Raw genomic sequence first — 27968 nt, forward strand, 5'->3', positions numbered from 1 at the left:
GGCTTTGGTCTCTCTGTTTCTCTCTGTCTTTCTGTGTGTGTGTGTGTCTCCATCTCTATCTTTCTGTCCTTATTTCCTGGCTCTCAGCTGTGTTATAGCTACTTAAAATTGTCAACTGACTACTGAATAAGTAAACTTGGTGTAGTCTGCTACATTACTTAAATACTTTTATATAATTTATCTCCTCAGTGTTAATGTGTTCATCATAATGTAAGTGTTCTACATGAATAGAATGTGTATTGGGTAATAAATGCTACCCTACATGTACTGACCCCTCTGTTGAGATCGGCTGATTTGCAGAGAGGCACACATATCTGCAATAGAGTAATCAACTTTACCTTAATTTGCATAATCCATCAGGTATTTTTAAATGTTGGAATTTTGAACTTTGAGTCCAGATAAACAATTTTTAAAAAGATACTATGTATAAGGAGAATTAATTCTGCAGCTTTTGAAAGCTATTTAAGTCAAGTTTACTAAATATATCAGTTATGCTTTTTAAAGTTTCCATTGTTCTGTTTATTGTTTATTACCAGTCAGAGATAACTTGACATTGAGATGTCCCACTATAACTGGGTTTTAGATGGCTGTAAATGGAAATGCATTTTAAAAAGGCAGCTCTGGTCTTATCTGCTAATGGAATCATAATGTATAGCCTACTTCCCATGTAGAGCTGCTTAGCATACACCTATCTCATGAGTAGTTTTGTGGCATAAGAAAGCATGCAGTGCACCTGTGTATCCTGTCACTCCCTCTGCATAGCATCACTTATGAAATATTTGTTTGTACCTTGGTCTCTATGCCCTGGCCTTAATTCTGACCTTTCTTTCATGTAATTCCAGGAGGAAGATAGCATCCAAGCAAGTCGCTTCTATTTCCATGGCTATGGCCTGGGCCACTGCAAGCAGGCAAGGGATGGAGGTCCAATGGAAGGTTCTAGCATTTATAGGCCCCAACCCCTAGCCCCTCTTCTAAGGGAGGGAGAAACCATGCAGAAACTCTATGTGGACCATGCCAAGAGGATTGACACCATATCCCGGGCTGTCTTCCCTTTCACTTTCCTCATCTTCAACATCCTCTACTGGGTTGTCTATAAAGTGCTCCGGCCAGAAGATATTCACCAGGCACTGTGAATAGGGTGGGGAGTAGAAAGAAAGTCCAGCCACTGGCTTCCTGCTTCCTCCTGCGTGGGCCTTCTCCCTCCATTAGATCTGTCAGGGGCTTGGATAGCTTCTTTCTGATCTCCCACTCAGAACTTGGACAGCCAATCCCAAAGCTGGGTGGGTCTACACTGCATGGTGCCAAGGGTGGCTGTACTTGGAAAGCTGGGTTATCTACCCTAATCCAGATTTTCTCCATGCTATCCTATTTTTCATGAGAGTAAGGTTTGGCCATCTTTCTGGGGCTGGGATGACCTTTTTCCCTTGCTGGAGCCTCTCTGTTTTCCAGTTGTCCAGTGGAGAACAGTCAGACCACTGCTACTTCATTTTGGCATTTGTCACCTTAATCTGCATCCCTCTTCGCCCTGCAATCTCTTACCCAGAGCCAGGCCTTTACTGTGACCTCTGTCCCTCCCAACACAGGCTCCAATAGGGAGTCTTTCCCATCCACAAGTGCAGCCCTGTGGGACCCAGTCAGGTTTCCTTGACTGTGGGAAAAAGGCATGGTGACAGGTTCCCCAGTTCTCAGCAAGGTTGGAACAGTCATGGGCTGTACTAGGGTAGGACATTGCTCTATGACCCAACAACGTGGTCCTCCTCAAATCTCCTAGGAAGCTCAGTGTCAGAACGTGGTCAGGAATCTGGGACTCTCAGAAAGACCACCTATACAGATCCATTGGAACTTCCTGGTCTCAGAAATATTTGTTGTATTCCCTAACTAACTAGCATGGTGGCAGAGTGTGTTTGGCTGCTGGGGAGTGTAAAAAGAGAAAAATGCTTCCTCGATCAGAAACTTACTTGGTGATGCTAGAAAACTTTCAAGAAAAGTGTGATCCAGGTAGTAGGATGCAGGAAGAGTAGGACACAGAAACTATCCTCAGAGAGTCTTCTGTTGGCTGGGCTTTCATTTGCTTCTTTTTCTCCAATGTCTCTTTATTTCCCAGGACCCCTAATTTCTAACTTGCTCCTTCACCTCCTTTTAGTGAGCAAATAATAGTGCCTTGCAACCTTTTCCAGGATAAAGTGGGCTTCAAGGTTCCTGGGGAAGGGCTAGGCATATAGATGACCCTGTCCTGGGAAAATATGGACTTGGCCAACCTCAGGGTAGTAGTTGTAGAAGTTAGAGAGCCATAAGTTGGAGTTATTTCTTAATGCTTTTCTTGCTTCCCTTCTCCTTCCACAGTGAGGAAGGGTAGCAGTCAGTTGAAGCTACCAGAAATGTCAGAATAGAGAGTGTGTAGAAGAGCCCATTTTAGGCTGGACATGCCACTGGGACATGGGGAAGCATGGGCCTGCTGCACTGAATCCTTTGAAATCACCCAACGGTGAGGAACTGAAAAGGAGAAGATTAAAGTGTAGGGCTAACAGCTGGAACACAGAGGTGATCAAATGATCTCTTAAACATCCTGGCCTTTTCTCTGGACCTAGAATAATTAACCTTGGGAGTCCAGTCTCTCTCCCACAACCACCCCGTCCCTTCCTCCCTCTCTCCCTCTCTTCCTGCCTTCCTCCATGCTGTTCCAAATTGAAAGTCAATAAATCCAATGACCAAATCAAACCCTGTAGTCAAATTAAGAGTTCAGCTTTCTCTCCCCACTTGGCCCCATTGAGCGCATCTGCTCTTGCCTGTTCATGGATATACTCCTCTTGTTTGTTCCTTGGTTTTAAAGAAAATATTGTGAGCAGACTAGGGTAGGTGGACCAAAAATTAATCTTACTGGTGATATTATTTATGGCTCCCATGCCAAGGAGATTCAAACTATAGGACTGGCTTAAGGGAGGAGATTGAATTGAGAGGGTAGAGAATCCCTGTTTTCCCATTTCTGCCCAGGTAATGCCAATCAATGAGATGCCACAAGCAATACCCCTTTGAAAGGAGCAGAGAGTATCTCTTTGATACTGTCCATGGTGGGGCTGGGGTGTCAGGCTGCTGCAGCCCGAAGGCGGGGGTAGCGGGGGGTGAACTATGGAGATGAGCTTATTGCACAGAGCTCTACTTGTTATAGATCTTGTCCAGATGGGCCAACTGCACAAATCTGCCCTGTTGGAAGTCTCAAGAACAATGCCCTGGAGACAGCTACAGCACTGAGCACTAGAGCCTGCCCAACTGGGACTCAGGTCAGGGCATCAGCTGGTGCTGGGAGCCAAAGAAACCAAAGTACCAACCAACATAATAGCCCAAAGGAGGTCACAAAGCTACTCAGAGGCAATGCCAGGAGGAAGGTACTATCCCTCCCCATCAAAGGCCCTAAATGGAGAAGGGAGACACATGGTATCAGAATCAGGTGTGAATGGCTTTCATTTTCCTCACCCTTCCACACATGTATGGTGGGGGTAAGGGGACAGGGATGGGAATGCCGAGTCCCACTGGAAGTGCCTGATTCCTAACAATCCATTCAATCATGAAAATCTTGAACTTGGACCCTTCGCACCACAGTGAACTGGCAGGAGGTTATATAAGAAACTCATTTGGGGATAACTTCTATTTACCCTCATTCTTAAAGTACTCACCTCTCCAGAGCTCCACACTACTTTCTGCTTGGATCACAAATAAAGGGATTTTGAGCTTTAAAACAGCATATTTTCTAAAGGAGAAAAAACTTCCTACATAAAGTGTTTCAGGTGTTTTCATTAATTCATTGTTAATCTTTAATGTCAGTTAAATATTTTATACATACATTTTTCAAGAGAAAAGGCTTTATTTATTCAGTTCTTATTCCGGCTATCAGCACCTCCATATTTTCTCTAGTTTGCTCTGCTCTTTTGAAAACCAGTGCTCTGTCTTCCTCTTTCCTCTCAATCCACTAGCACGGCTGCTTGCTCTCCCATGATTCAGTCAAATAAAAAAAGAGCTTTCTATGTCAAAGAAAGGTAGTAAATACAATTTATTCCTTTTACTTTCTCCCATAAGCCTGTTTTCCCCACCCATCACCAAAGAACTGACATTCTTCTAGTTGAAATTTGATTCTTGAAGTTATTTTCCCTTTTTACTGACCCATTGCAAATGTCCCAACTTTGTCTAAAACGTATCACCTCCTGGGACTCTTTACATGTATCCCCACTTGCCTCTCTCCACTCTCGCCTTACTATTACCAATGTTGTAATTAACATTATTATCTTATCATTTCTGGTGTCAAAATCTTAAATCCAAATTCGCTATGTTGGGATTAAAGGTCTTCCTAGGCTGCCCTGCTGATGAAAAGCAGATCAGCCAAGCATGAGAACCAACAAGGGATTAGGAACCCAGGTAGTAATATCACTTGCTGAATGGAAGAAATGTAGAATAAGCTCTTTAAGGGTAGGAACTGCATCTTATACAATGTTTTAGTCCACAAGCTCCAGATACATAGCAATACTCAGTAGGTATATGTAGAATGAAGGCTTGACACCTCACATAGTTTATTATATACCATATTTCTATTCATTCTCTTTCCATTAACTTATTGATAATAGAAAAATAAACCTGGAAGAGGACTTCTAGTCAGATAGTGTTCACACATACATGTGCATACACACACTCACCCAAGCTGGTCCTTGGGTATAATATAATCAAAGAAGATATCAAAACCTGGTAATTGCATTGTTGAATAAAGAATGATAATGATCTGATTAAACATTAATAATATTCCAAATATGAAGACTAGTACCATGCTGTATTTCAAAAACCAATCATCAAGTGAAAATTCTGGCAATGACAGGCAAATACAGCAGTAGGATTTTGGCAGCACAATCATCTGCTTCTCCCTGCTCCACATACTGTTCCCACTGGAGAGCCAGTCATCTCTGAAGGGAAGCAATTAAGCTGTTCTCAGCCTCACACTACTTTCACTTCTAGGATAACATTTACAGTCTACAAACTTGGACTGGTGGCATCAGAACAGCCTGTTAACCAATCTTAGACTAGGAGGAGGATGGCTATCTGAGCCAGGTGCTTTCTCACTCTCAGAGCATTCCCTCCCTGGAAGCATGAAGTATGGCTGTTGTCATAAAGCCACTGAAAAAGTCACATGAGAATTCAGCTATTGCTGCCCCACCTGAACAGCTCTGCTTTTCTCAGTTTCTGCTCTCACCTGAGGCTTTCTCCAAATGCCCTGGATGCCTCATATTGTGTGGTACGTTACCAAGGAGATACATGCTCTCACTATCGACTCCCTGGAACAAGGACCATTCTTACTAACACTTAAGTTCAGGGGAGGCTTTGCTGTACAGAGCTGATCTACAAAAATATGCACATATTCTCTGTTTGAATAGCTTCCATTCATGACAGTGCAGTGATTAAGAGAGTGCCTTTGGTACCAGACAGAGCCTGGGTACCAGACAGAGCCCAAAATTCACTAGATATAGGTTCTTGAATGAATGACTCCACCTTCCTCAGCCTGTTTCCTCCTCCAAAGGGTCATTTGAAGCCTTGAAAAGATCCAGCACACAATAACTTTAGGGCCTTGAGCAAATCATTGAACCTTTCTGTGATTCGATTTTCACATCTGTTAAATGAAGGTGATAATAACACCTACATCATAGGGTTGTTGTGGGAATTAAATGAGATAATGTAGGTAAAGCATTTAACTCAGTGCTTGGCACATAGTAAGTGATCAAAAAAATTAGCTATTACATGACCATCGTAGTCTCTCTTTCACCTCCTCCTTCTCTATCCTCCCTGACCTCATCTTGGTTCAGTTTTTTATTCCAGTATCATTTCCTGTCCCCCACATTATTGTGAATTTGATCTTTCTAAAACACAGATCTATTTATGATACTTCCTTGCTTTGAATCCTTCAATAGCTCCCTGTTGTTTTCAGGAAAAAGCCCACATTCTTCAAACTGTCTTCCAAGAGATTTTTAAGCTCTGGCCCCTGCCAGTGCCTCTAGCCTCACTCCCCTAAGTGCACCCTGCATTTGGCCATGCTGATCCACCCACAGATCCCTGAACCCAATAACTCATCCTTTCTAATGCTCTGTGCCTTTTCATATGCTATTCCCTGGCCTTCAAATGCCCTCCTCTGTTCTCTTCCACCTGAGGCCCTCACTCTCAAGGTTCTAATCAGATACACATTTTCTGTGAAGCCTTCTCAAACGTTTTTAACCCCAACAATCAGACAGATATGGGGTCTCCAATAACACCCTGTTCATAGATCTATATTTGTACTTGTAAGATTATATAGAGTTCTTTTGTCTGTTTTCCCTTACATGTGAATAGGATTATAATGTATTTATCTTTGAATTCCCCATACCAAGCTCACAGCATGAAATGGATTAGTGTTTGCTGGATAACTTTTTAAAGTAGTGGGCACTGTAGTTCTTCAAAAAACATTTTTGACCACCCAATTTCAGCATAGTTCTCACCAACTATACTTACTTTATAAGGGATATGTCCTGAGGGACTATACTTTCAAGGTAACAAGCATCCTTGTTTTCTTTTCATTTTCAAAGTACTTAAATGGCATGTTATTCTCAAAGCAAACCTTTGAGGTAAAATAATTATATATCCATGCAAGAGGAAATGAGGCTCAAAGAGGCCAAGTGCCTTGCCCATGTCTCACAGTGAGTTAGTGACAGGGGCAAAACCAAAACTCAGGTTTCCTATTTCTCAGTTCATTGTCTTATTTACTGAGCAAAGGATTTTCAGTCATCATCAAGGAGTCCTAGAACAGGCAGCCACCACACACACACACACACACACACTATACGCACATATCAGTGAGAGGAACTCTACTGTCAGGTGATAGATTTACTATTTATTGTACCATAATATTTTGTTTGGAGTAGGGTCATTGGGGGGAGGACCAACTGCTTTAAAAAAAACTGGTAAAATGAAACTGCATCATCTACAACTTTCAAATGTAATCCATTTAATAGGGCAAAGGTTTTACAACAGTATTATTTGGATAATAGTATAGAAAGACATTGTTTTTCAAGAATACGCCAAAATGAAGGGCAGTCGCAACAAAGGAATCTAACAATTGGGCATCTTGCTGACTTTAAACTCCTTTTCAAATTATCAACCTACAGAAATCCTGAATTCTTATCAGCCTCCCTTCCCTTACATTTACCAAACAATGCTTTGCTGACTGATCTCAGTCTTATCAATTTAACACTAATCCCTAACTACTTCAGCCAGTGAGTATCATTGTTACAAGCCACCCGACCATCAGAAGGGCAAAAAGGTTTGGGACTCTTGGTCACAGCAGCACATTTGCTATCTTGACTGCATTTACCACTCTTCCCACACAGAGAAACTAACAATTGGTCTTTTAGAAAAACTAATCTCTCATGGGATTGATTGCCCATAAGACAGCTAGGTCAGTGGATCACAATGTCACAGAATTCTAAAACCTTGCACAACAGAGCAAGGGCCTTCCCAGATCATTTATTTTGGTCTGCTTATCAGACAACAAGGGGATGCTGACAGCCTGATTTGGCAAAGCTCAGACCCTAGGTATATGTCTCTTTTTTCTCAATTTAGTTGAAGCTGGAAGGGAAAGAATGGAATTGAAAGTGAAGGACCAGCATGTGTCATAACTTATTAGTTCCAGAGTGTCATTTCTGAGGCTGTTCTGATACAGAGACTGTGGCAGATTCAAGGCCACAAATAATCTGTAGCTGAGGAAACTGTCCCTGAGATAACCATTCATTCCCCAACCCCTGCCATGCTAATCTGTTGGCTGATAATCAGATTAGATGTGCACAGTCTGAATAGAAAGAAGGTAGCAAATCTTGGCAACAGTAGGATATTACAGTTGTAAAATGGTCATGCCAAGCTCCAAATTCTACAAACTCACAGTGGCCTTCTCCACGATTCCTTTGTGAATTTATCTGTGAATCCTTTATACTTCTTTTAGCCTTTCCCTAATAGAAACATAACCTGTTATCACCATTTGATTGGCCTAGGCTTTAGGTTGGTCCTTTAAAGGTCACAATGTGGGTTTCTCATTAATACATTGTTCTCCTTCTACGAAATACACTCCATTGATTTTGGAGCTAACGTTTTCTGTCCCATCTCTTAGGATTTTACATTCCAAGTGTTTGAACCCTCTTCACCCAAGGCCACCTAACAGAGTAGAGCAATAAATCATGGAAATTAGTCTCATTCCGTCTATCTGCTACTTACGTATTCTCTCTCTGTGATATCCTGGTGGTGGATATCCAAAGTAAAAGATTCAAGGGAGAGAGAGAAGGTTAAACCTAATGTGTATATCTTCAAAGCGTCACTGATACCATGTTTGATGTTAGCCCTCAACAAAGAGATAACAAGAGAGTAAGGACTGCAGCTACAAAACAGTATCCTTTTCTTCACTTGACCCTTCCTTGGAGGCAGGGCTGCACTATCTCTCTGACATACCCATTTGCTATATTCCTGACCACCTGGGAAATGAATCTAAGATGAAAAGAAACCATACCTTGGCTTTAATATCTACCCCAGGGTGAAGGTGGGTGCTTTCTGATTGTCTTTGGAAGGTTTCTTGGAGTCACATTTTTGTTTCAGCCCCCCTCCCTCAGAAGGCAGGACAGCTCCTCAATTTTAATTGGGAAATGTAATTCCTTTTCTTGTCATTGCTTGAGTTCCTCCCCTCTGCTTCACTCACAGGGTATGCCTTGGAGGCCTGTTTGCCATATTAGGCCCAGCCTCATTAGGATAAGGAATAGCTACTGCCTGAATGCCCTTCCAGACATTCTTCACCCTACCATTTAGCCTCCTCATGGAATGGCAAAAGTCTAGTGCAGATTGGCATAAGCATCTATTCTTTGAGTCTCACTGGGTCCCCAGTTTTATGGAAGACCCATCCCTGAGATTCAGGGCCTTTGCAGGGTTTTAGCACTGTGAAAAGTCTCCCTAAGTGAGCCCAGGTAAGGCAAAGTCTTTCACCACACATTTGAAGCTATCAAGTGAGTGATCAGTACGAGGGGCTCACTCAGCTGCGAACTCCATTAAGGTAGGAAAAAGGTCTTCATCTGTAGCTAAGTATCAGCCAAAATGAACTACTGCATGTTGGCAGTAAGTACATTTGGCCCTACTGCCAGATCTCTCTGGTTGGAAGGATCGATGAGTAAGTTTACTTGTGTTTTTGGAGGAGGTACTGGTGGAGGGCATATTAGAATAGAATATGATTCCACAAGATAATTGGGATGCCAGGGTGTGGGGTAAGCTGAGACTGTAGTTCTCTGGGTTTTGCTCATTTGAATTGTTTTCTGTTTTTTCAAAAGTCAGAGTTCGGTCAGAAATCAAAAGCCTAATGATTTCTTCATCCCATAATCAAAAACTTTTAAAGGCTTCCCTTTGCCTGTAGATATAAGGACAAACTCTTCAGGCTGGCTTTCACCTACCAATATTGCTCATCTGCCTTGGACTCCTTCACATATTCTCATGGAGCATGTACCACAACATGCCAGACATTGTACTAAATACAAGGGGAACACAGAGAAGAAGAAACAGTCCCTGCCCTCAGAGGACTTATATTCTGGACGGAGAGACAGACTTGGGTTAAATTATTGGAGAAAGTACAATGGAAAAAATGTGGAAGTATTACAGAGATATATGAGAGGGAGACTTGACCTAGTTGTAGTAGAAGTTGGGGTAGGGGATGTCATGCATGGAAGGCTTCCCTAAGACAAAAACATTTAAAATATGACCTGAAGGAAAAGTAAGAAGGAGGGAAGCAGGAAGGGCATAAAGGAAGTCAAAAGATAACACAGTAGTAAGGGATGAAGAGTTTTGAAGAGGGAAGTGATGTAACAGATTTGCATTTTGCAAAGAACATCCTGAGTCAGTGTGGAGAACAAACTGTAGAGACCTTAGGTGAAAATGGTGGGGGCTTTAAAAGGCCAAAGTAGTGGGTGCTAGGGAAACATAAAGCAAGGGTACTTAACCTTGATCTTGATCTTCCTTGATCTCCATGACAGCCTCCCTGAAGAAGTGACATTTCAAGTGCGACTTGAAGCTTCGTTAGCCATGGTGAGGAGTTTAAGGGAGTTGAGGGGTCTCCAGCACAATACACTTCTGCTTCAGCCAAAGCAGTCCTCAGTTTTGCTCGTGATTTGGTCCCAGACTGGACTACCAAGAGAGCCTTTTCCTTCTAGCTAAATCATGTCTATAGTTCTAAGACCCTCTCAAATTCCAACTTCTCTAATCAAGCCCAGATAGGCTTCTCTTGCTTCTAAACTCCTATTCCATATTTATCCCTTTGCATTTAAAGATACAGTATTTAGTATTGTTACTTTACACATATCTCCAAACTCCTTATGAGCTCCTTGAATTTATGAACTCTCTTCTATTATTTTGGCATCATTGAGGGTACCTAGCAGAGTGATGGGCATATAAGGTACCCACTGAATGAATGAATGAATGAATGAATGAGTGAGTGAGTGAGTGTGTGAAGGAGGCACTCAAGTCCCTACAAGCTGCCTTTAGTAATTCACTATTATGTGTGAAGCTGACAAGGAAAGGGGTCTGCTTTCCCTGAAAGATTTCTGCTACTTGCATTCAAAGACCTAAGATTTGAAATGAACAGCTCCTTCCCACTGGTCATTGCTTCTCACCTGCTTCCAATCCTGCCCCCCTACCACCACCACCACCACCACCACCTTCTATTGTTTCTTCTGTCTTCTGGTCGTCAGCCAGGATGAGAAAATGGTCTAGCTGTCCTCAGAGACTTACGCCAGCCTGGACTGCTCTGCAGTGCCATGAAGGGCCAGGACTTTTGTTTACAGCTGGGACCATGGTGAGGCGGTGAGTACAGCTGACAGCCCCACTCTGGAGCAAACATCAATCTTTCTCTGTCCTCTCAGCCAAGTTTCACAGACCAGCTCTATTGAAAGCTGGCGGCACCCGCCTGGGTCTCACTGACATCCCACCCACAACTCAGGCCTGGGAGCAGCCGGGTGAATCTCGGCTTTGTACCTTTTAGGAACTGCCCTTGCTCTCTTCTCTGTCCCCAGTTTCTAATCACGTTACTTCAACCTCAGGGCCTTGGAAAAACATGTCCTCTTAGATCCTCACACCCTAAACACTTCCCAGCTCTCTAATCCTATCTCATTCCCAGCAGGGTTCCAACACTGCCGTTTGCTCAGTCACACAGTAAAAATGCAACCCAAAAGAACCAAACCGCAGTTTTCAATGTGTTTATGGAGCCATTGTGTGCTTTTTGAAGGTGAGCTGACAGGTTCCAGGTCCGTGGATGCATGCATGTGCTTGTGTGTGTGTGTGTGTGTGTGTGTAATCTTTGTCTCTGACAGATTTCCACTGTTTCATTTATTATTTTCATTTTGATATATTTTTATTGAAGTATAGTTGATATACAGTATTCCATTGGTTTCAAGTATACAACCTAGTGATTGAATTTCCATGGTTTTAAAACCTGCAAATCAGATGGGGCCTGGAACCTTCAAAGAATATCTTTTTGAGATACTAAGTGAGGGCCTCTTTGCCACATATTCTGCTTCCTGGTCCCCTCCTTCCTTAACAGCTCTGCCCTCTCCAGCAGTTACCTGGGATGAGAAAAACCTTGTTACACCATCAGAGTCTCTTGTCCCCAGGTTCCATTTACCTACGTTCCTCTGTCTGCTGCCTAACACAGTTTTCACCAATTAGCTGAGGGTGGTTTCTGTGGTTTTCAAGCTCCCTCCCTCCCAAAGACCTGAGGAATATGATATACTTCTTTCACTAACAGGGGCTCATTACAGCAACACTTCCTCAGGGATCTTGTGGAAGGGGACTCCAGACCAGAGGAGAGTCCCCTTCTAGGAGACCTTATCAGAATTCCTGGCACAGAGGGTTTTCCAATCTAAAATACCACCCCTCCTCAAATTTCTACATGATACATTCTCTACTAAAGGAATGTATGTCCTACCCAACCCCTTGGTTAATAAGTACCCTTCTAAAAAGAAACCCATGTGTATTCTCCTCCCCAGGACTGATGAAGCGCTTTTTAATTTTTCTTTTTGTCTTTTAAAAATGTTTTATTATGAAAACCTTCAAGATATACACAAGAGAGGAGGAAGAGTACCCCATGTACCTATCATTAAGCTTCAACAATTTAAAGATGAAGCACTTTAAGAACTATTGGTTTCTCCTCTAGTAACATGACAGCTGAAATTTTCAAAAGACATAACTCTAATCATTCCCAGTAGAATAGAGATTGTGGATACAGGTTATAAGCATGAATAAAATTGTCTCTGGAAAACTGGCTCAAGGCGTCCTCTTGAGGCAATACTTGGATTGTAGGAATCAGCCTACACTGGTGGAAATCAGAGATCATTTCTGTTTGTTGATGTGTAAGACAGATGACTTGATATTATCATTCCAAATGAAGTCTGTGTTTCACAAAACCACACATTTTGGTACATTTCATGCTACACTATTGATTCAGGAAGGAGAAACCAAGGGAATATGTTCAAGTCTTGCATCCCAAGGTCACACAAGGACTTCATTGATTAGATTCAGGTTCTCAGTCATTTGAAGTAATGTCTGCCAAATGGATGGGTCATTTGGAGCAGTAGGCGATTGATTAAAGGAGGAGAGTGAAGGTAGAAGAGAACAGATACCCCTGAAAGAGTAAAACTTTCCCATGACTATTTCCATCGTTTGCCCTGTATGTCATGGGCTAGCAAACTAGACTGATTCAGACTAATTTGCTGAACTGGTTTTATGAAATCCCTGTGGAATGAGGAAAGTATAAATAGATGGAAAAACATTCCTATTAAAGAAATACCATTTTGCTTAGCCTTGAAATATTGGGGTTTTTAAAAAACTTTTTAAGTAACCATTCTTTTTAAAAATCATACAATAAGCTAGTCAGAACCAAATTAGAAATGACCCAAATAACCTTAGAATGGAGCATTTTTATCTACTACCCAGAGAAGCCATGGGAGGGAGGACACAGTGTCCCTCCCCACCCTCTAGAACAAACTGAACACTACCTTCCAGACATAGGAATGCTCTCTTTAGCTGTGAGGTAAGATAAGCAAGACAAGATACTGTTGAGCAGGACATGCTGTACCCTGCACAAGTTGTTCCCCATCAAGAGGGAACAAGTGGAGGCTGAAATTCATTCTTCAATTGCCCTGGTGTGGCTTCAACCAGGAAGCTGAGAAAGGAAAGTATTTTTCTCATTGTACCACGGGAGTGGACAGTTCTCTGCAATTTGTCTGCCCCCAGGTGGCTCCTGTTTCTAATCAGCAGGAAGGCAATGCATGTGCAAATAGTGACCTTGAAAATTTACAAGAGATCTTGGAGCCATTGGGTGTTCTCTGATGGCTGAGACAGTAATTCTGGCCTTGGGCCTAGAAGCCAAATATTTGACGGAAGGTATCTTTCCCTTCCAGTTAAAAAGAGATTGGGAAGACTGAAATTCAGCCGTAAATTCAAAGGCAAGTAGAGTAACTCGCATTTTCTGAAGATCCACTAACAGTCAGGAATCTGCTGAAGCTTTATCCCAGTGGTAAGTGGAAGGGGCAGGCGGGTATTTACATTTAAGAGGGTAGCATGGCATAATGGGAAAAACCATGGTTTTGCAGTTAGAGAGAAGCCTGAGTCTTTGTTTTGTTGTTTACTAATTGCCAGTTTGAAGTGAGTAACTTCTCTGGTCTTCAGTGAGGTTCACTAAGATAATAGATGTAAAGAGCTGAGCACAATGCGCCTGGAACATAAAAGGCATTCAGTTCCTATGTCTCTTCTGCCACTACTACCCTGACTCCAGAGTTAATTCACATTATTCACACCCTTGGCCTTGAGATCTCACTCAGTAGAACATAAAGATGGGGCTACTAGACAGAATATTGGAGCTATTGTCACAACTACAGTCAGGAGATGTGTCTCCAATACCAGACACCTCTTGATAAAGTGCGTTGGGTAAGTTACTCCTCTTTCCTTATTCCATCAGTAAAATAGAACACACCTAACTCTGATGCTGAAAGGAGAGAGCAGAGGAAATCACTTTTCTTGCACACCTGCCATGAAATATGTAATATGCTATGTCCTTTTACATATCTTATATACTCTAAATCAGCACTGAGCCATAGAACCTTTTGTGATGTTGGGAATGTTTTAATCTGTTGGTATCTAATAAGGTACTACTACTAGTCATAAGTAGTTATCAAACCCTTGAAAAGTGGTTAGTACAACTGAGGAACTGAATTTTTAATCTTACTGAATTTTAATTAATTCAAATTTAAATACTCACATGTCTAGTGGCTACTATATTGGATACTGCAACTCTAACATTATGAAGCAGGAATATTTGTTCCCATTTAAAGTATGGTGAAAGTGAGGAATTACCCAGGCTCTCTACTTACAAGATACATAACCAAAGAAAAATCATCACAGTCTCCAGAACTCACTTTCATCATCTATGAAATAATGATAGTCCTCACCTAATTTACAGGCCTACTATTGGGATTACTGGGTATAGAGCTATATATAGAGTATGGCCCATAATAGGTTTTCAATAATTGTGTTTCCTCACCAGGCTGATTCTTCCCCCACCCCCACATACACACACAGAAGAGGTTCAGACATAAACTAAAAAAGATTAACTCCAGGGCATGAGAGCATTTGGGAAATTGAAAAGCAAGAAGGGAAGCATTTATGAGCTTTTATATCTTATTAAAAAAATTAAATATCTTATTAAAAAATTTAAATAATTAAATAAATCTTATTAAATAATGAAAAAAGGTAGGGTAGGAAATGATCAAAATATTTCCATTTATTTGGCTTGCTTTCATGCATTCTTTTTGGTGCTATAGTCAACGTTAGCCAAAGCAGGGAACAAGGTCTCTGTAATGTATTTTGAGGCCCAGAAGGACAAGCTATTATGGCTGAACAACAGAGTACTGTAAAGGGCTTGGGCTTGAGACACAGGTGAAGTTTTTGTTGTATGCACTAAGAAAATAATTTGACACCTCTACACATTAGTTCTTAATAATCTGTAAAACAGGACTGATAATATGCACGGTGTCTCAAAAAAACATTTTTAATTTTGCTTTACATTCTTTAGCACCCTCTAGTGGAGTGAACAAAAATAAGCATCGTATTTCTACCCTCCAAAGTTGTGGTTTTAATTTCAGTGTGCTTTGGAATCACCAGAACAGTCTATGGAATCACCAGAACAGAGAACCAAACCCTACTCCTAGAATTTCTGATTCGTTAAGTTTGAGGTGGGGCCTGAGAATCTGAATCTGACAATTTCCCAAAAGTTGATAATATGATACTGGTATGTCTGGGAAACCAACTTTGAGAACCACTACTCTAAATCTTGTCCCCCTCCCCCCCCCCCGTGTGTGTGTGTGTGTGTGTGTGTGTGTGTGTGTGTGTGTGTGTGTGTGTGTGAGAGAGAGAGAGAGAGAGACAGACAGACAGACAGACAGAGACAGAGAGACAGAGAGAGCCTACGTTTATGAATTGATAACTGAAAGAGGTATAAGTTCTGCTGTTTGATTTTGATATATTAGTATCCATCTAATAAGGGTCTTGTGAGAAATAAAAGAATATCCATGAGAAGGATGTGAGAGTATCTAAAATACAGACAGCATGAAAAAAGTGAGGATCACAGAACATAAATCATCTGCCCAGAGTCTCAGAGTTAGTAAGTGGCAAAATGGGATTTAAATTTACTTGACTCCAAATACATAATAAAGTTTAGCAGTACCACTACAGAAAATAGGATGCAAAAAACACATATCTAACAAAAATTTCAAGAGGAAAAGATTAGTTTTCAATACCAGGATCCATCTGTATTTTTCATTTTTGGGGGGTGGGAGGGGGTTTGTGAACATTTGAAAAAGGTGCACAGAAATCTTCATTAGAATTAGTGCCTGGGATCATTCATTAATTCTGACTCAAAAATAGGCAAGGAGGAAAGAAGAGAGGGATGGAGGGGGGTTATTTTTTTAAAGAAGCAGAGAAACGAGTAAAAACATTTGAATCTAGGGCTGTAGTCCCTTGCCTCATAGGGCTATTTACGGAAGTTAATTTGACTTTTCCTAAGTAATGAAAAATATATACGATCCCTATAGATTGAAGAGTTCAGCAAATGAAAAAGGGGCGGGTGGGGGAATCCCATAATTCCAGGGACCAAACAGCCAATCCATTGCTGGGATTTGGCGGCATCTAGTGGCAGATTCAAAAGGTATAAACCTCACCGAGAGAACTTTCTGGAAAATTAACTGAGTGCGTACTTCCCTGAAGGGGACACTATTCTTGGAGCTCAGGACAAAAAGGTAAGAGCGCCTCAGCCCCCACAGAAATTTGGAGTCCCTAAGTGGAGGAGAAAGCTGTCATATATTTCTCAGCAAAAAATTATGTTTGTGCCAGAATTGCCCGCAACCTGGGAGGGGAAGAGGAAGAAGGGGCAAGGATACTAAAGAACAGGAATGAAGCCGCTCCTTTTAATTGCAAGTATGAGAGTGGGAGGGTTTAGAACAGGGTTTTGGCACGCAGGAAACCGCGGGAAGCAAGTGCATTTTTAAGGTCTAAAATTAAACTGATAGGGGAGATCGAACTATTTCTAGCAAAGGCCTTTGTTATGGTCGCCTTATTTTCCTTTTCATTAAAACAATTTTCGAACATAAAAAGTAGAGAACAAGCCATTACAGAGAACGGGCGTGCGCACACACACACACTCCCAGCCCGAACACTGAGGGCGCACGCCTGCGCACACCCATGGTCTCCAGAGCTACGAGGGTGGGCGCGTGCGCGCAACCCAACCCCAAGGCTACGGGACCTCGCTCGCACACAGACACACAGGCCCAGCGCCACACGCCCGCAGCACCCACCACCCCGACTCTGCACACATCAAAACTCCTATTTTGCCTTTTATTTTTTTCTCCAAGAGTTGCGCGAGAGGTCCGGGGGCGTGGCCTCTCGTTCCCTACTCGCGGGAACCTTACCTCATTTCCGCCCAGTCTGTTTCCGCAGGCCACGTAGACACTTCCTTTCCCAGTGAGGGAAAAAAAACCCATAATGCCTCCCTGCAGTGGGGGGCGGGGAAAACCTCTGGTCAGGGGAACTCTGGGTCGTGAAAAGAAGCCACGTGAACACCCTGCCCTATAGACTTATGACCCAACGGCTGTCGTGATTTTGGGGGGCGGGGTAAGGACCTAAGAGGGCGAGCGTAATTGGCTAGAGCCTGGACTAAAGGAGGGAGATAATTGGTTTGCTTTAAGCCGTAACCGTGAACGAGCAGGTTGCTAGCACCCGCCTTTACTGCGGTGAAGTGTCATTGCTTACGTTGTGAGCCTCGTCCAATAATTTGGTTATGGAACATTCTAAAACTTAGGCAAGACGATTGTGGTTGGCTGGAGGGCGTATGCCCGCCTCCAGGGTGACGTGTCTGCCTATGGATATCAGTTGCCAGAGAAACCTGGCTTTACTATGGCGGTTGGAGGCCCGGGGTGATCCTACGTCGGCTGCTGGAAAGAACTGGATTCTCGTTTCAGGTTTCGGGGTGGGGGTGGGGAGAAAGGGTTAACGATTTCTTATTATCCTCATATATGGACAAGATTAATGGCTTCACAGTCGGGCTGAGCTGGGTTTAAATTTCTACTCGCCAACGCCCAGCTTAGGCTGGCCCCTGTTCTTTCTGCGTCTCGGTTTCCATGTTTGTAAAATGGTGTTAATAATATTATCTACCTCAGAGATGTGTACCTTAGAGGCGTTTGCTGTATGTTAGTGCGTATGAGGCGCTTAATAGGAATCCTGGCTCCGAAATATATTCGCTTTTGTGCAGAGAAAAACCCGCGTAACAGAATGAGAAAAAACAAATTATGTAAATTTGCTCGTTATAAGTCCTTCTCCTGCCAAACAACTTCTTCCCTAGAAGAAATTAGAAATAAAAGAGAGGAATATAAGTCTTAATCGATAAAATAATTTGCTGTTTGGGAATTACCTCAAAATAGCGGAGATTGGAATTTTCCATATTGAAAAGTTTAAAGGGGGGGTGGAGAACGAGAGCGAGGTTGAGGTGAACCACATACCATTAAGTAGGCCTTGTTTGGATCCTGATTTGAACACACCAACTGTAAAAAAACATGTTTAAGACGTATTGGGAAAATTTGAAGACCGATTCGATATTTGATTTTTTTTTGAGGAATTGATGTCGATTATTTAGACGATTTGATGGTATTGTGGTTATGTTTTAAAATTGCCTTTATCTTGTAGCGATATATACGAAAATATTTACAGATTAAATAATAAAATGTCTGTTACTGCCTTCAAAATAACGTGAATGACTAGGATTTGCTTCAAAATAATCTCAGCGATAGGAGGAAGTGGGGAGGGTTATAGGTGAAACAGAATTGGCCCTAAATTAATCATTTGAGCTGAGTGATGGGCGTATGGGTCTCCTTATTCCATCTCCTCTGGTATATGTTCAAAATTTTCCATAATACTCAGAAAGTCAGGTATTCGGTGAGCTTAAAAAAAAACGGAGGTGGGGGGAGCAGTGGGTGGGGTTATAGATGAAACAAAATGGCCTTCAGTTGGTAATTGTTGAAGCTGGATGATAAATTGGTAAATATTTATAATATTCCCTCCATTTTTAACCATTTCAAATAGTCTTTAATAAAAAATGAAGTAGAAATTATTTTATCAAAAACCAGGATAAACATACAATAAAGTGGGTTTGTAAATATAACCACAAGAAAGAAAAAAGAAATGTACATTATTTATCAGCTTTGGTGTCCTTTGTATGTGGTAATAAAATGCAGTGACTGATGGAGAAGAAAACCATCATTTCCTATCTTTTTATTTATGTCCTTTCCTGTCCCCTTGTTTGACCTTCTAGGCCATCATCAGAAAAGCTTAAGTTTGCTGTATAGCAAGGATCAGAAGATCTGATCCTGCTTGCAGAACCATTCCTGATTACAGAATCTTGGGTAAGTGCCTCCCTTCTCCTGGCCTCAAGTTCCCAAACAAGATTAATTCCACAGAACGTTCCTAACTCTCCAGGAATATTTTGAAAATTAATAAGCATCTATCTGGGGAAGCACTTTAAATTCTAAGGAAAGGATGCAGCTAAGTCCTTCGGTGCTTCCAATATAGCAAGTGACTGAAAAGCAGAGGGCTCTGTAACCTTACATTCTTTGATAAAAGATACTGCAATTGTTTCCTTATAATAGTTCCATACATCCATATATGTGTATGTGTATACATATACATACTTTTTAACTTTGTGGCATACCATGTGTAGCATAATTTAGTGGTTAGGAGCAAATACTGACTTCCTGAATTTAAATCGTGGCTCTTCCACTTAAGTATGTGATTAACCCTGGGCAAGACAACTTACTCATTTTGTCCCTAAATTTCCTCATATGTAAAATAAAGATAATAATAGTTCCTACTTAATAGGATTGTTAAGGGGATTGCATGGAAAGTACCAGGATGGTGCTTGGCCACATTCAAGTGTTTGCCTGAATAATGACTACGGCTCTCTCGGTCATTCTGGTACATTCTGTTTAACACACATACATACTTAATACTTCTAAAAGCAGTGGGTATTTTTGGAATTGTACAAAAAATTAATACTGTTGGTTTCTTTCCTGATTCTAGAAGCAGCAGTTACCACTAGAACTGAATTCTGAAATTATGACTTCTGGCTTGTCCTAACAATCTAGAAAGATATTGAGTATATTGATCATATTTATTTAAAAAGGAATTTCCAGGAGCTATAATTTTAACTAGTGAATCATAACTGTATTCAATCTAACAGCTTTTATATCATTCCTCCCTTGTCTCAGACTCAAAATCCGTTAAGCATAAACGAAGTGTTCCGAGATCCAGAAGAGAGAATTGATATAAATGCAACTGACATGTGCATTTATAGGATTATTCCAACAAAATGCAGGGGATGTTCACACTCGTAATTTATGGCATCCATATACACAAATGTTAGCATTTGGAGTCCACATTGCTGAATGGCCCATCATTTGCATGAGGAGATGAAGGAAGTTTTTTCAGTCTCTTGACAGCTTCATTTTTCCCATGGAGTCACTATATTTTCCTTATTTTGTTTTCCCTTTGGGAAGCTAGGTTGTAGGGGAGGGCACTGCCATGGTGGGAAAGATGCCATAGATGATTAGGCATGAAACACTTTTACAGGAGGCCCTTTGGAGAATGATTAAGGGATAAAGGGAGGGAGGTGGACTGTTAGGCCAATAGGAGCTCAGAGAAGGGAAGGTCCAGGGCAGCCTGAAATGGAGAAAGCCTCAAGGAGGAAAAGGACCTTGACCTGTGCCTCTGAGGGTGAGCAGAACTTAGGAGGAGGGAGGGAAACAAGTTCAAGTGGTACACCTACAAAGTATACACAGTGATAATTTAAGAGTCCAACTATGGGATCCATGGATAAGAATAGGTCAGAAAAACATTTTGAACTTCAAATATGTATATTTTAGTATAAATTTTTAGTCAAATAATTGATAAGTGAATACATTCTCCATGTAAAAAGTCAGGAATAGACTCAGGTTTCCTGTTCTCCATACCCCCAATTCTCTTACTTTCCCCGGAGTTAACCACTATTACCGGTTCTGTTTCCTTCTAGATTTCTAAATTATGTACCTGTTTAAAAAATGTATATGGATATATATAAAATACTGTTTTGTGTTTTCTTTTACATGAATATGGTGTTACACTATGGGTATTGTTTTTGCAACTTGATATTTTTAGTCAACAAATTTCCTTGGATGTCTTCATGTCCATTCATAAAGTTGTATGATTCCTTTCACAGTAGCATTCCTTTAACCACCATGATATTCCATATTAAGGATAAAGCACATTTTATTTTGCCAAATCACTATTGATAGTCCTCTAGGTTGACTCCAGTCTTTTGCTACTTCAAATAGTACTGCATCAAACATCCTTGGAACCCATTTACAAGTGTTAATTCTAGGGCAACAATAGTATTTTAAACTATGGTAATTAAACCAGTGTGGGACTGGTATGAGTACAGACATATCACTGACAGAACAGATGACCTGGAAACAGTGATATCTTTAAAAACTGAATAATCAAAAATCATTGAGGAGGGAGTACCTTAAAAGACCCATAGGAAAAAATAGTTACATATTTGAAAGAAACTATAAAAATACCAAGAAATAATAGTAGAAAATCATTTTTAGAATATTGATTTGGAGGCATTTTCCCTAGGCATAACATAAATGCCAAAGTTCACGAAGAGGTTGGCATATTTGTTCCATACTTGTACATACACGGTCACACTTAGAAAAACCAGCTTGGAAAAAATACATGTGAAAAAAATTAGTATTAGAAATCAATAAAAGGGAAAAATGTAAGGGGAGCAAAATATCTATTTAAATAGATACTATGAACATGATGTTCATGACACAAATTCAAATGAAATATCCTAGGCAAAAGTTTTAAGATTTATCCAGTGTTACTGAATGTGTGGGTGAAAACATTTTGCTGGGAGTACATACTAAAGTGGTCCTTTACAAATTGAATTTGCCTCTCATCAAAGTTGTAAAATAAGCAAATCCTTTGAACAGTTGCAAGACTATATCCTGAGATACTAATGCTCTAGTATGTGTATACTGATGGCTATTACAGCATTTCTGTAATAACAGAAACAATCTAAGTGTTCATTAGGATGGGACTTGTTAAGTTACAATTTATACAGAATACAGAATGATGGGGATATTAAAATGAGTGAGCTAGGTATGTGCAAGCAGAGGTGCTTGTGATTAGAATACGCACATTTAGTTTAAGGGTATGTTTTTGAGTGTACATAAGATGTGTTAGCATGCACACATTCTAGGATTGAGGCCTGGAGGGGAGAATACCCACATCTTTATGTATTCTGGTATTTATAGGTACATAAAAGATTACTTAGTAAAAGGGGCCATGAAATTGGAAAATTACAGATTTTCAGTTTGTAACAAAAATACTGGGTGGATTAAGGAATTATAAAATATCCATAAAAATGTAATCTTAAATTTCAAACAACAGTGGAAGGAAAAACTACGTATAAAACTAAAGTCTTAACATCAGACAGTCAAATATCAAGACAATAAATACATACTGAACAGCAACCATTTGCCCTATCAAATTTACAAATACATTTTTTTTTAATGTTAGTGCTGACCAGAGTATTGAGATACATTTTTACACACTACTGAGGTTGGGAACTGGTTACAACTTCCAGGGGACATAATGTGGCAGTATATTAAGTGTTACCTTGATCCACTAAATGTGCATCTGGGTATCTTCAATGACATGAAATGAGGGCAGAAAGTGTTTTGATACTTGTAAGGTGAATTGAGGAGGTTCACACTTTACAGAGGGGATGTTTTAAGTAAAATAAGGTATGCACATTGATGAACTACAGCGTTAAAGATGTTTGCATATCATGACCACAAACATGGAGAAATGGTTGTAATGGCAAAGTTTTTAAAAGGGGAGATCTAAGATTTGATACTCAGTATGAGTTCATCTCAGAGTATTTACAGAGATGAACAACGGGAAACTGAGGTAGCAAAGAAATATGTTCTCTCGCCATCTGGCGTCCCGTAGAGCTGACCTAGGGAAACAAGTGGTAAAGTATTCAATGACTTATTCCTAATTTGTGCCTCTATTTTTTTTTGCCATGTGTTGAATCACCACCTTATTTTGATTGACTATTGAATACCCACCAGGGACCTAAATGCTGCTGGAGATGTGAACTCTATAACATGACCTGTGGCAAATTGGAGATTAATGGGGGTAGTTCAATAAGCAAAACTAACACGTGGAATATTTAAATAATTAAATATTAAGATTTAGAGATGGGAGAGAAACATGGACTGGAGTAGTTAACAGAGATTTAAGAGGAAATGGGGCTTTTGTGGTATTTAGATGAGACAGAGGAAATGTGATTGGAGCAAAGAGTAGCGTCCTAAGCTAGTGAACTTACTGTACAGAAACTGGCAGGTTCAATGTTTAAAAGCTCAAAATAAAGCAATATATAATGCCAATGTTTTTAAGGAAAATGCACAGCTGTCATCAATCCATGGAACAGTGTGAGCTGCTGGGAAGGGAGGTACAAAGTGCAGTGACTAGTAAACATATCCATAAATTTGTATTGCAAGGAGTTGTCAGACACCAAAAGGGTGGATGCTCCCTTTCTTGCCTGGCTTCTGACTCCTGGTAGGAATAGTTGTCAGCTGGATGTATAGGAACTCAGGTGGAAAAGGTACTGAGACAATTCTTAGAAAGGCTTCCCTGGTTTTATTTATTCTGGCACAAATCTTAACTAATAATGCAGTTACTTTGCTGTACAATGTCAGACTTCATTTGACTTGGGACTTAACATAAACTAGAATTTGTAGTGACAAAACACAATGAGAAACACATCTTTTTATAGTTTACCTACGTGTGATTATGTGTGATGAGTGCCAAGGATATACAGTAGGTTCAGCTGTTCCAAGTACCTTCTCAATAAGGGATTGCTGGTGACCAGTGTGACTTCCAAAATAGTTCCTGTCCAGGCTGGCTCTACTTTGTGTTTTACACAGTCTGATTGGCACTGGGCCATCTTCCTTTAGTTGGTATTTTAACTCCTTGTTTAGTGGAAGCTCTGTACTGTATTAGCCCCAAGGTGGGTTTTCTGGATTTTACCTTTATTACTAAGCTAAATTCTCTGATAACCTCAGATAATGTGTCCCCTCTGTCCCAGTCACTGAATTTTTTTTTTCAGAAACATTTTGTAAGCATGATAGCTTGAAATGGAATGCCTTAACACGCTGGCTGTTGTCTGATCTTACATAGGATGCATCTGTACATCCCTTTGAGCCAAAAGGTTTCTTGTTCCCATAGAGTCGGTGTCTATATTCACAGATTTTTGATGCTCTCTTGAGGATCACCTTTGCCCTTTAACTTCTGCTCAGAGCTTTGTGCCCTTTCAGTTAGAGGATACCATTTGCTTAGTGAAAATGTTAGCCCCCAGGCTTCTCTTCCCAATAACTGGCTTCCCTGATTCAGAGTTCTAGTTTTCAAGCATTTTTTACCTCTTATTTCCCCCTTAGGGCTTCCCTGACACCTGTCCATGTTGTCTTAAGGGTGAGGGGTTGGTGGAGAGGCTTTTTCTGTGGGTGAAAACTAAATTACCAGAGAAACCTGGTTGAAGGCTGGTCCCCCATCATTCCTCATTCTTTCCCAGAGGTTACCGTAATTTTAAGTCTGGTGTTTGTCCATCTAGATTCTTTCCTGTGTATATTATATACACATAGTTTAAACACAAATTGGGTCACTGTTGATAAGAATTGTCTGAGACTGACGTTTCTCTCTCTACCTGTGCTCTTTGGGATCTTATTGTACATATTGAACCTGCCTGTTTATGTAAGAATCCATGTCAGGAATGGATCTCTGCTTGCTTCGAATGAATGTGCTTCCATAGTATGCATACATAATAATCTATATTACCACTTCCCTACTGTAGAATAGTTAGGTGTTGCCAGTTCTTCAGTATTAGAACCACCAGTGCAGTGAACATTTTTGTGTCCTTGTTCCCAGGTGAGGTATTCCTGCACGGTACTGTGCTTACTGTGCAGCCCCATCATATTTATGGAATTCTTAGCAAGAGCCTGTGAAAGCTCTGGGTGATTTGCCACATTCCGCAGATAAGAAAGATACCAAGAGAGCTTACATTTCTTGCCCAAGGCCTCACAACTCACATTGAGAAGCCTAATTGAAGTAAAAGTACACATATCAGTGGGACTTGTATTTTTTCTGATGCCACATTTGTAAACCATATGTTTATAAATTAATTTTTTCCTATATTCATGAAAGTTCATCTTCATTTGCAGATACTTGCTTTTCTTTCTAGGTTGTGTCTCCCACCTCATCCTTCCAAAGCATATCAGAAGATCTATAAGATTCCATCTGGGAAAACACTAGGAGTTCTTGGAACAGAAAAAAGGAAGCGGATTATGTAAGTCAAAGGAATTTCTATCTGTCACACCATAAGAATCAGAGCACTTTTTCATCTTTATTTTACTAGCCCTCTGCTGGACTTTATACTGTACATGATCCCTTTCCCTTTTCAAAGCACTCAAATTCTTTTACTTCAAGAATAACATTCTAATTCTGTTATGACTGCTCAGACCATTTTTGTCTTACTTGTGGTCTCTGCTCACCTGTTAGTCTTTCTTAGATTTTTTTCCCAGAATTCCGTACTTGGATCTGTTTTTATTCTGTATTCTCCAGGAATGATTTCATTGACTAATCATTTCCCCTACCAGCTATATGATGATTACTCTCACATCTCCATTTCTGGCTCTGACTTCTCACCTGAGCTTTAAAGTTGTGTTTAACTGCATACCTCACACTGAGTAGATCCAGTACTGATTTACTACTTTCCCTTAATCCATTTCCTTTTTATGCAGTCTCATTTGGTGATAATATTCATGACCTAATCACCCATCCGTAAACCTAGGAATCATCACTCACTTCTCCCTCACCATTTTATCACCTCCTCCAACAAGCTATCGCTGAAAGTGGTGTTATGTGCCATTTCTTGTTTGCTTCCAAAATATTCTGTGCCTGATTATTGTACTAACCTCATTGTTTTAGAATTGTCACTTTAGATACTTGAATCCCTAGCAGCTAGCATATAGTACCTGTTCCAAAGCAGATACTCAGTTACGTATGATGACTGAGTAGATGAATTACCTGTTCCTATTATTTTATTGCTAACTACAAAATAACAATTAAAAAATCAATGCTTTTATTAATTAATTATGCAGGCACAAAATTGCAGCACCACCATTGACTCCTCCCTCTCCTTTATTAAGTTCTAAATTCAGTTTCTCTTGACTCTGTCATCACCCTAGTTTGTGCCTACCTGGACTTAAACAAAAACTTTTACTATTCTTGTTGCCTCCAGTCAACTAAATTAATCTTATTCCTTTCATCTTGTTATTTTTGCTGTTTAAAAGTCTTAAATTTCAACTCCATTGCCTTTTGTAGTTTCTTTCCCATTTAATTCATTCTTTCTCTAAAATTACATTCCTGTCTTTTGAGCAGGATCAAAAAACTAAATTTTATGGGCAGGTCTGAGGAGTGATTGGGTGGGGTGGGAGTGGTGGGTGGTAGGGTAGTGAGGATCAAAGAAAGGGAGGAGGTAGTGATCACTTACCAATGGTCCTGAAATAGGATTGGAAATCCAAATTCTAAGAGAGTAGTGTGTGTTGTGCTTTGATGGGCCTTTACGAAGCACAGGGTGTTAAAGGTCACCATAGGAAACAACCAAGTAAAATACTTTATATATTACAGTGATAGGCATAAAAACAGGGTTGAATGAGTTCCAGGAAGCAGGGTTCTCAAACTCGTGGACAACAATCTACAGAAGAAGACAACTTCAAAAAACCAACCAGAAGCAATATGCAGAGAAGTAAGATGAGAGGGGCCTCCTCAGGAAAGAAGACAGCTGGTCCACAGCAGAAGAATCTGGAACCAGCTCTCCCAGGCAGATGGGGGGGTCGCTCTGCTGAGAACCCCCCTTCAGGATCTGTGAGGAAGACAAGAAAGAACAAGCAGAAGACTCCAGGAAACGGAGATGGTGGCAGTACCAGCGAAGCACCTCAGCCACCTCGGAAGAAAAGGGCCCGGGCAGACCCCACTGTTGAAAGCGAGGAGGCTTTCAAGAATAGAATGGAAGTTAAAGTGAAGATCCCTGAAGAATTAAAACCATGGCTTGTTGAGGACTGGGACTTAGTTACCAGGCAGAAGCAGCTGTTTCAACTCCCTGCTAAGAAAAATGTGGATGCAATTCTGGAAGAGTATGCAAATTGCAAGAGATCACAGGGAAATGTTGATAATAAGGAATATGCAGTTAATGAAGTTGTGGCAGGAATAAAAGAGTATTTTAATGTGATGTTGGGCACTCAGCTGCTCTACAAATTTGAGAGGCCCCAATATGCCGAGATCCTCTTGGCTCACCCTGATGCACCGATGTCCCAGGTTTATGGAGCACCACACCTACTGAGATTATTTGTAAGAATTGGAGCAATGTTGGCGTATACGCCCCTTGATGAGAAGAGCCTTGCATTGTTGTTGGGCTATCTGCATGATTTCCTAAAATATCTGGCAAAGAATGCTGCGTCTCTGTTTACTGCCAGTGATTACAAAGTAGCTTCGGCTGAGTACCACCGCAAAGCCCTGTGAGGGTCTACTGACCACTCACTGTTATGTCTAATATCTGTAAACACTCTTTTTGTTCTTAGTCCTTTTCTTGTATAATTGATGTTCCTTAAAATTGTTAATGTATAACAGGGCTTATGTTTGAATTTGTTTTGTTTTATTTTAAACAGAAAATAAAAGGAGTGTAAGCTCCTTTTCTCATTTCAAAGTTGCTACCAGTGTATGCAGTAATTAGACAAAGAAGAAGCATTGAGTAGAACATTTTATTGCCTAGTTGACAACATTGCTTGAATGCTGGTGGTTCTATCCCTTTGACACTACACAATTTTCTAATATGTGTTAATGCTACATGACAAAATGCCCTGATTCCTAGTGCCAAAGGTTCAACTTAATGTATATACCCGAAAACCCATGCATTTGTGCTCTTTTTTTTTTTTTATGGTGCTTGAAGTAAAACAGCCCATCCTCTGCAAGTCCATCTATGTTGTTCCTTAGGCATTCTATCTTTGCTCAAATTGTTGAAGGATGGTGATTTGTTTCATGGTTTTTGTGTTTGAGTCTAATGCACGTTCTAACATGATAGAGGCAATGCATTATTGTGTAGCCACGGTTTTCTGGAGAAGTTGATATTTTAGGAATTGTATTTCAGATCTTAAATAAAATTTGTTTCTAAATTTCAAAGCAAATAA

The 27968-nt window shown here is 40.6% G+C and overlaps 2 protein-coding genes and 1 long non-coding RNA gene across 9 annotated transcripts in view; 2 read left to right on the forward strand and 1 right to left on the reverse strand.

The window, feature by feature from the left end:
• Positions 1-3226, forward strand: part of LOC108404345 (glycine receptor subunit alpha-4) — a 22441-nt gene extending 19215 nt beyond the window's left edge. For both annotated transcript variants that reach the window (XM_017671873.2, XM_073227671.1), the window contains one exon: positions 843-3226. In XM_017671873.2, coding sequence (XP_017527362.2) covers positions 843-1133 — 291 coding nt within the window. In that variant the 3' untranslated portion in view covers positions 1134-3226. The remainder of the gene's footprint in view (positions 1-842) is intronic.
• Positions 1-17305, reverse strand: part of LOC108404347 (uncharacterized) — a 26309-nt gene extending 9004 nt beyond the window's left edge. The window contains exon 1 of the long non-coding RNA XR_001854911.3: positions 17040-17305. This is a non-coding gene — a long non-coding RNA (uncharacterized lncRNA). The remainder of the gene's footprint in view (positions 1-17039) is intronic.
• MORF4L2 (mortality factor 4 like 2) lies at positions 13450-27968 on the forward strand. 6 transcript variants are annotated; one of them, XM_073227672.1, is made up of 4 exons: positions 13450-13594; positions 18935-19025; positions 24945-25069; positions 26413-27968. In XM_073227672.1, the coding sequence occupies exon 4, from the start codon at positions 26437-26439 to the stop codon at positions 27301-27303; it is 867 nt and encodes a 288-aa protein (XP_073083773.1). In that variant the 5' UTR covers positions 13450-13594; positions 18935-19025; positions 24945-25069; positions 26413-26436; the 3' UTR covers positions 27304-27968. The 6 variants fall into 6 exon arrangements, with proteins under 6 accessions (XP_073083773.1, XP_036864419.1, XP_036864420.1 ...); XM_037008524.2 differs by having other exon boundaries at positions 24965-25069; XM_037008525.2 differs by lacking the exon at positions 13450-13594 and adding an exon at positions 16252-16370.

The sequence above is a fragment of the Manis javanica genome, chromosome X, assembly GCF_040802235.1.
Source record: "Manis javanica isolate MJ-LG chromosome X, MJ_LKY, whole genome shotgun sequence".
Lineage (NCBI taxonomy): Eukaryota > Metazoa > Chordata > Mammalia > Pholidota > Manidae > Manis > Manis javanica.

Bases quoted from the DNA above. Each gene is read 5' to 3' on its own strand.
- MORF4L2 (XM_073227672.1), top strand. From the start codon at position 26,437: ATGAGTTCCAGGAAGCAGGGTTCTCAAACTCGTGGACAACAATCTACA.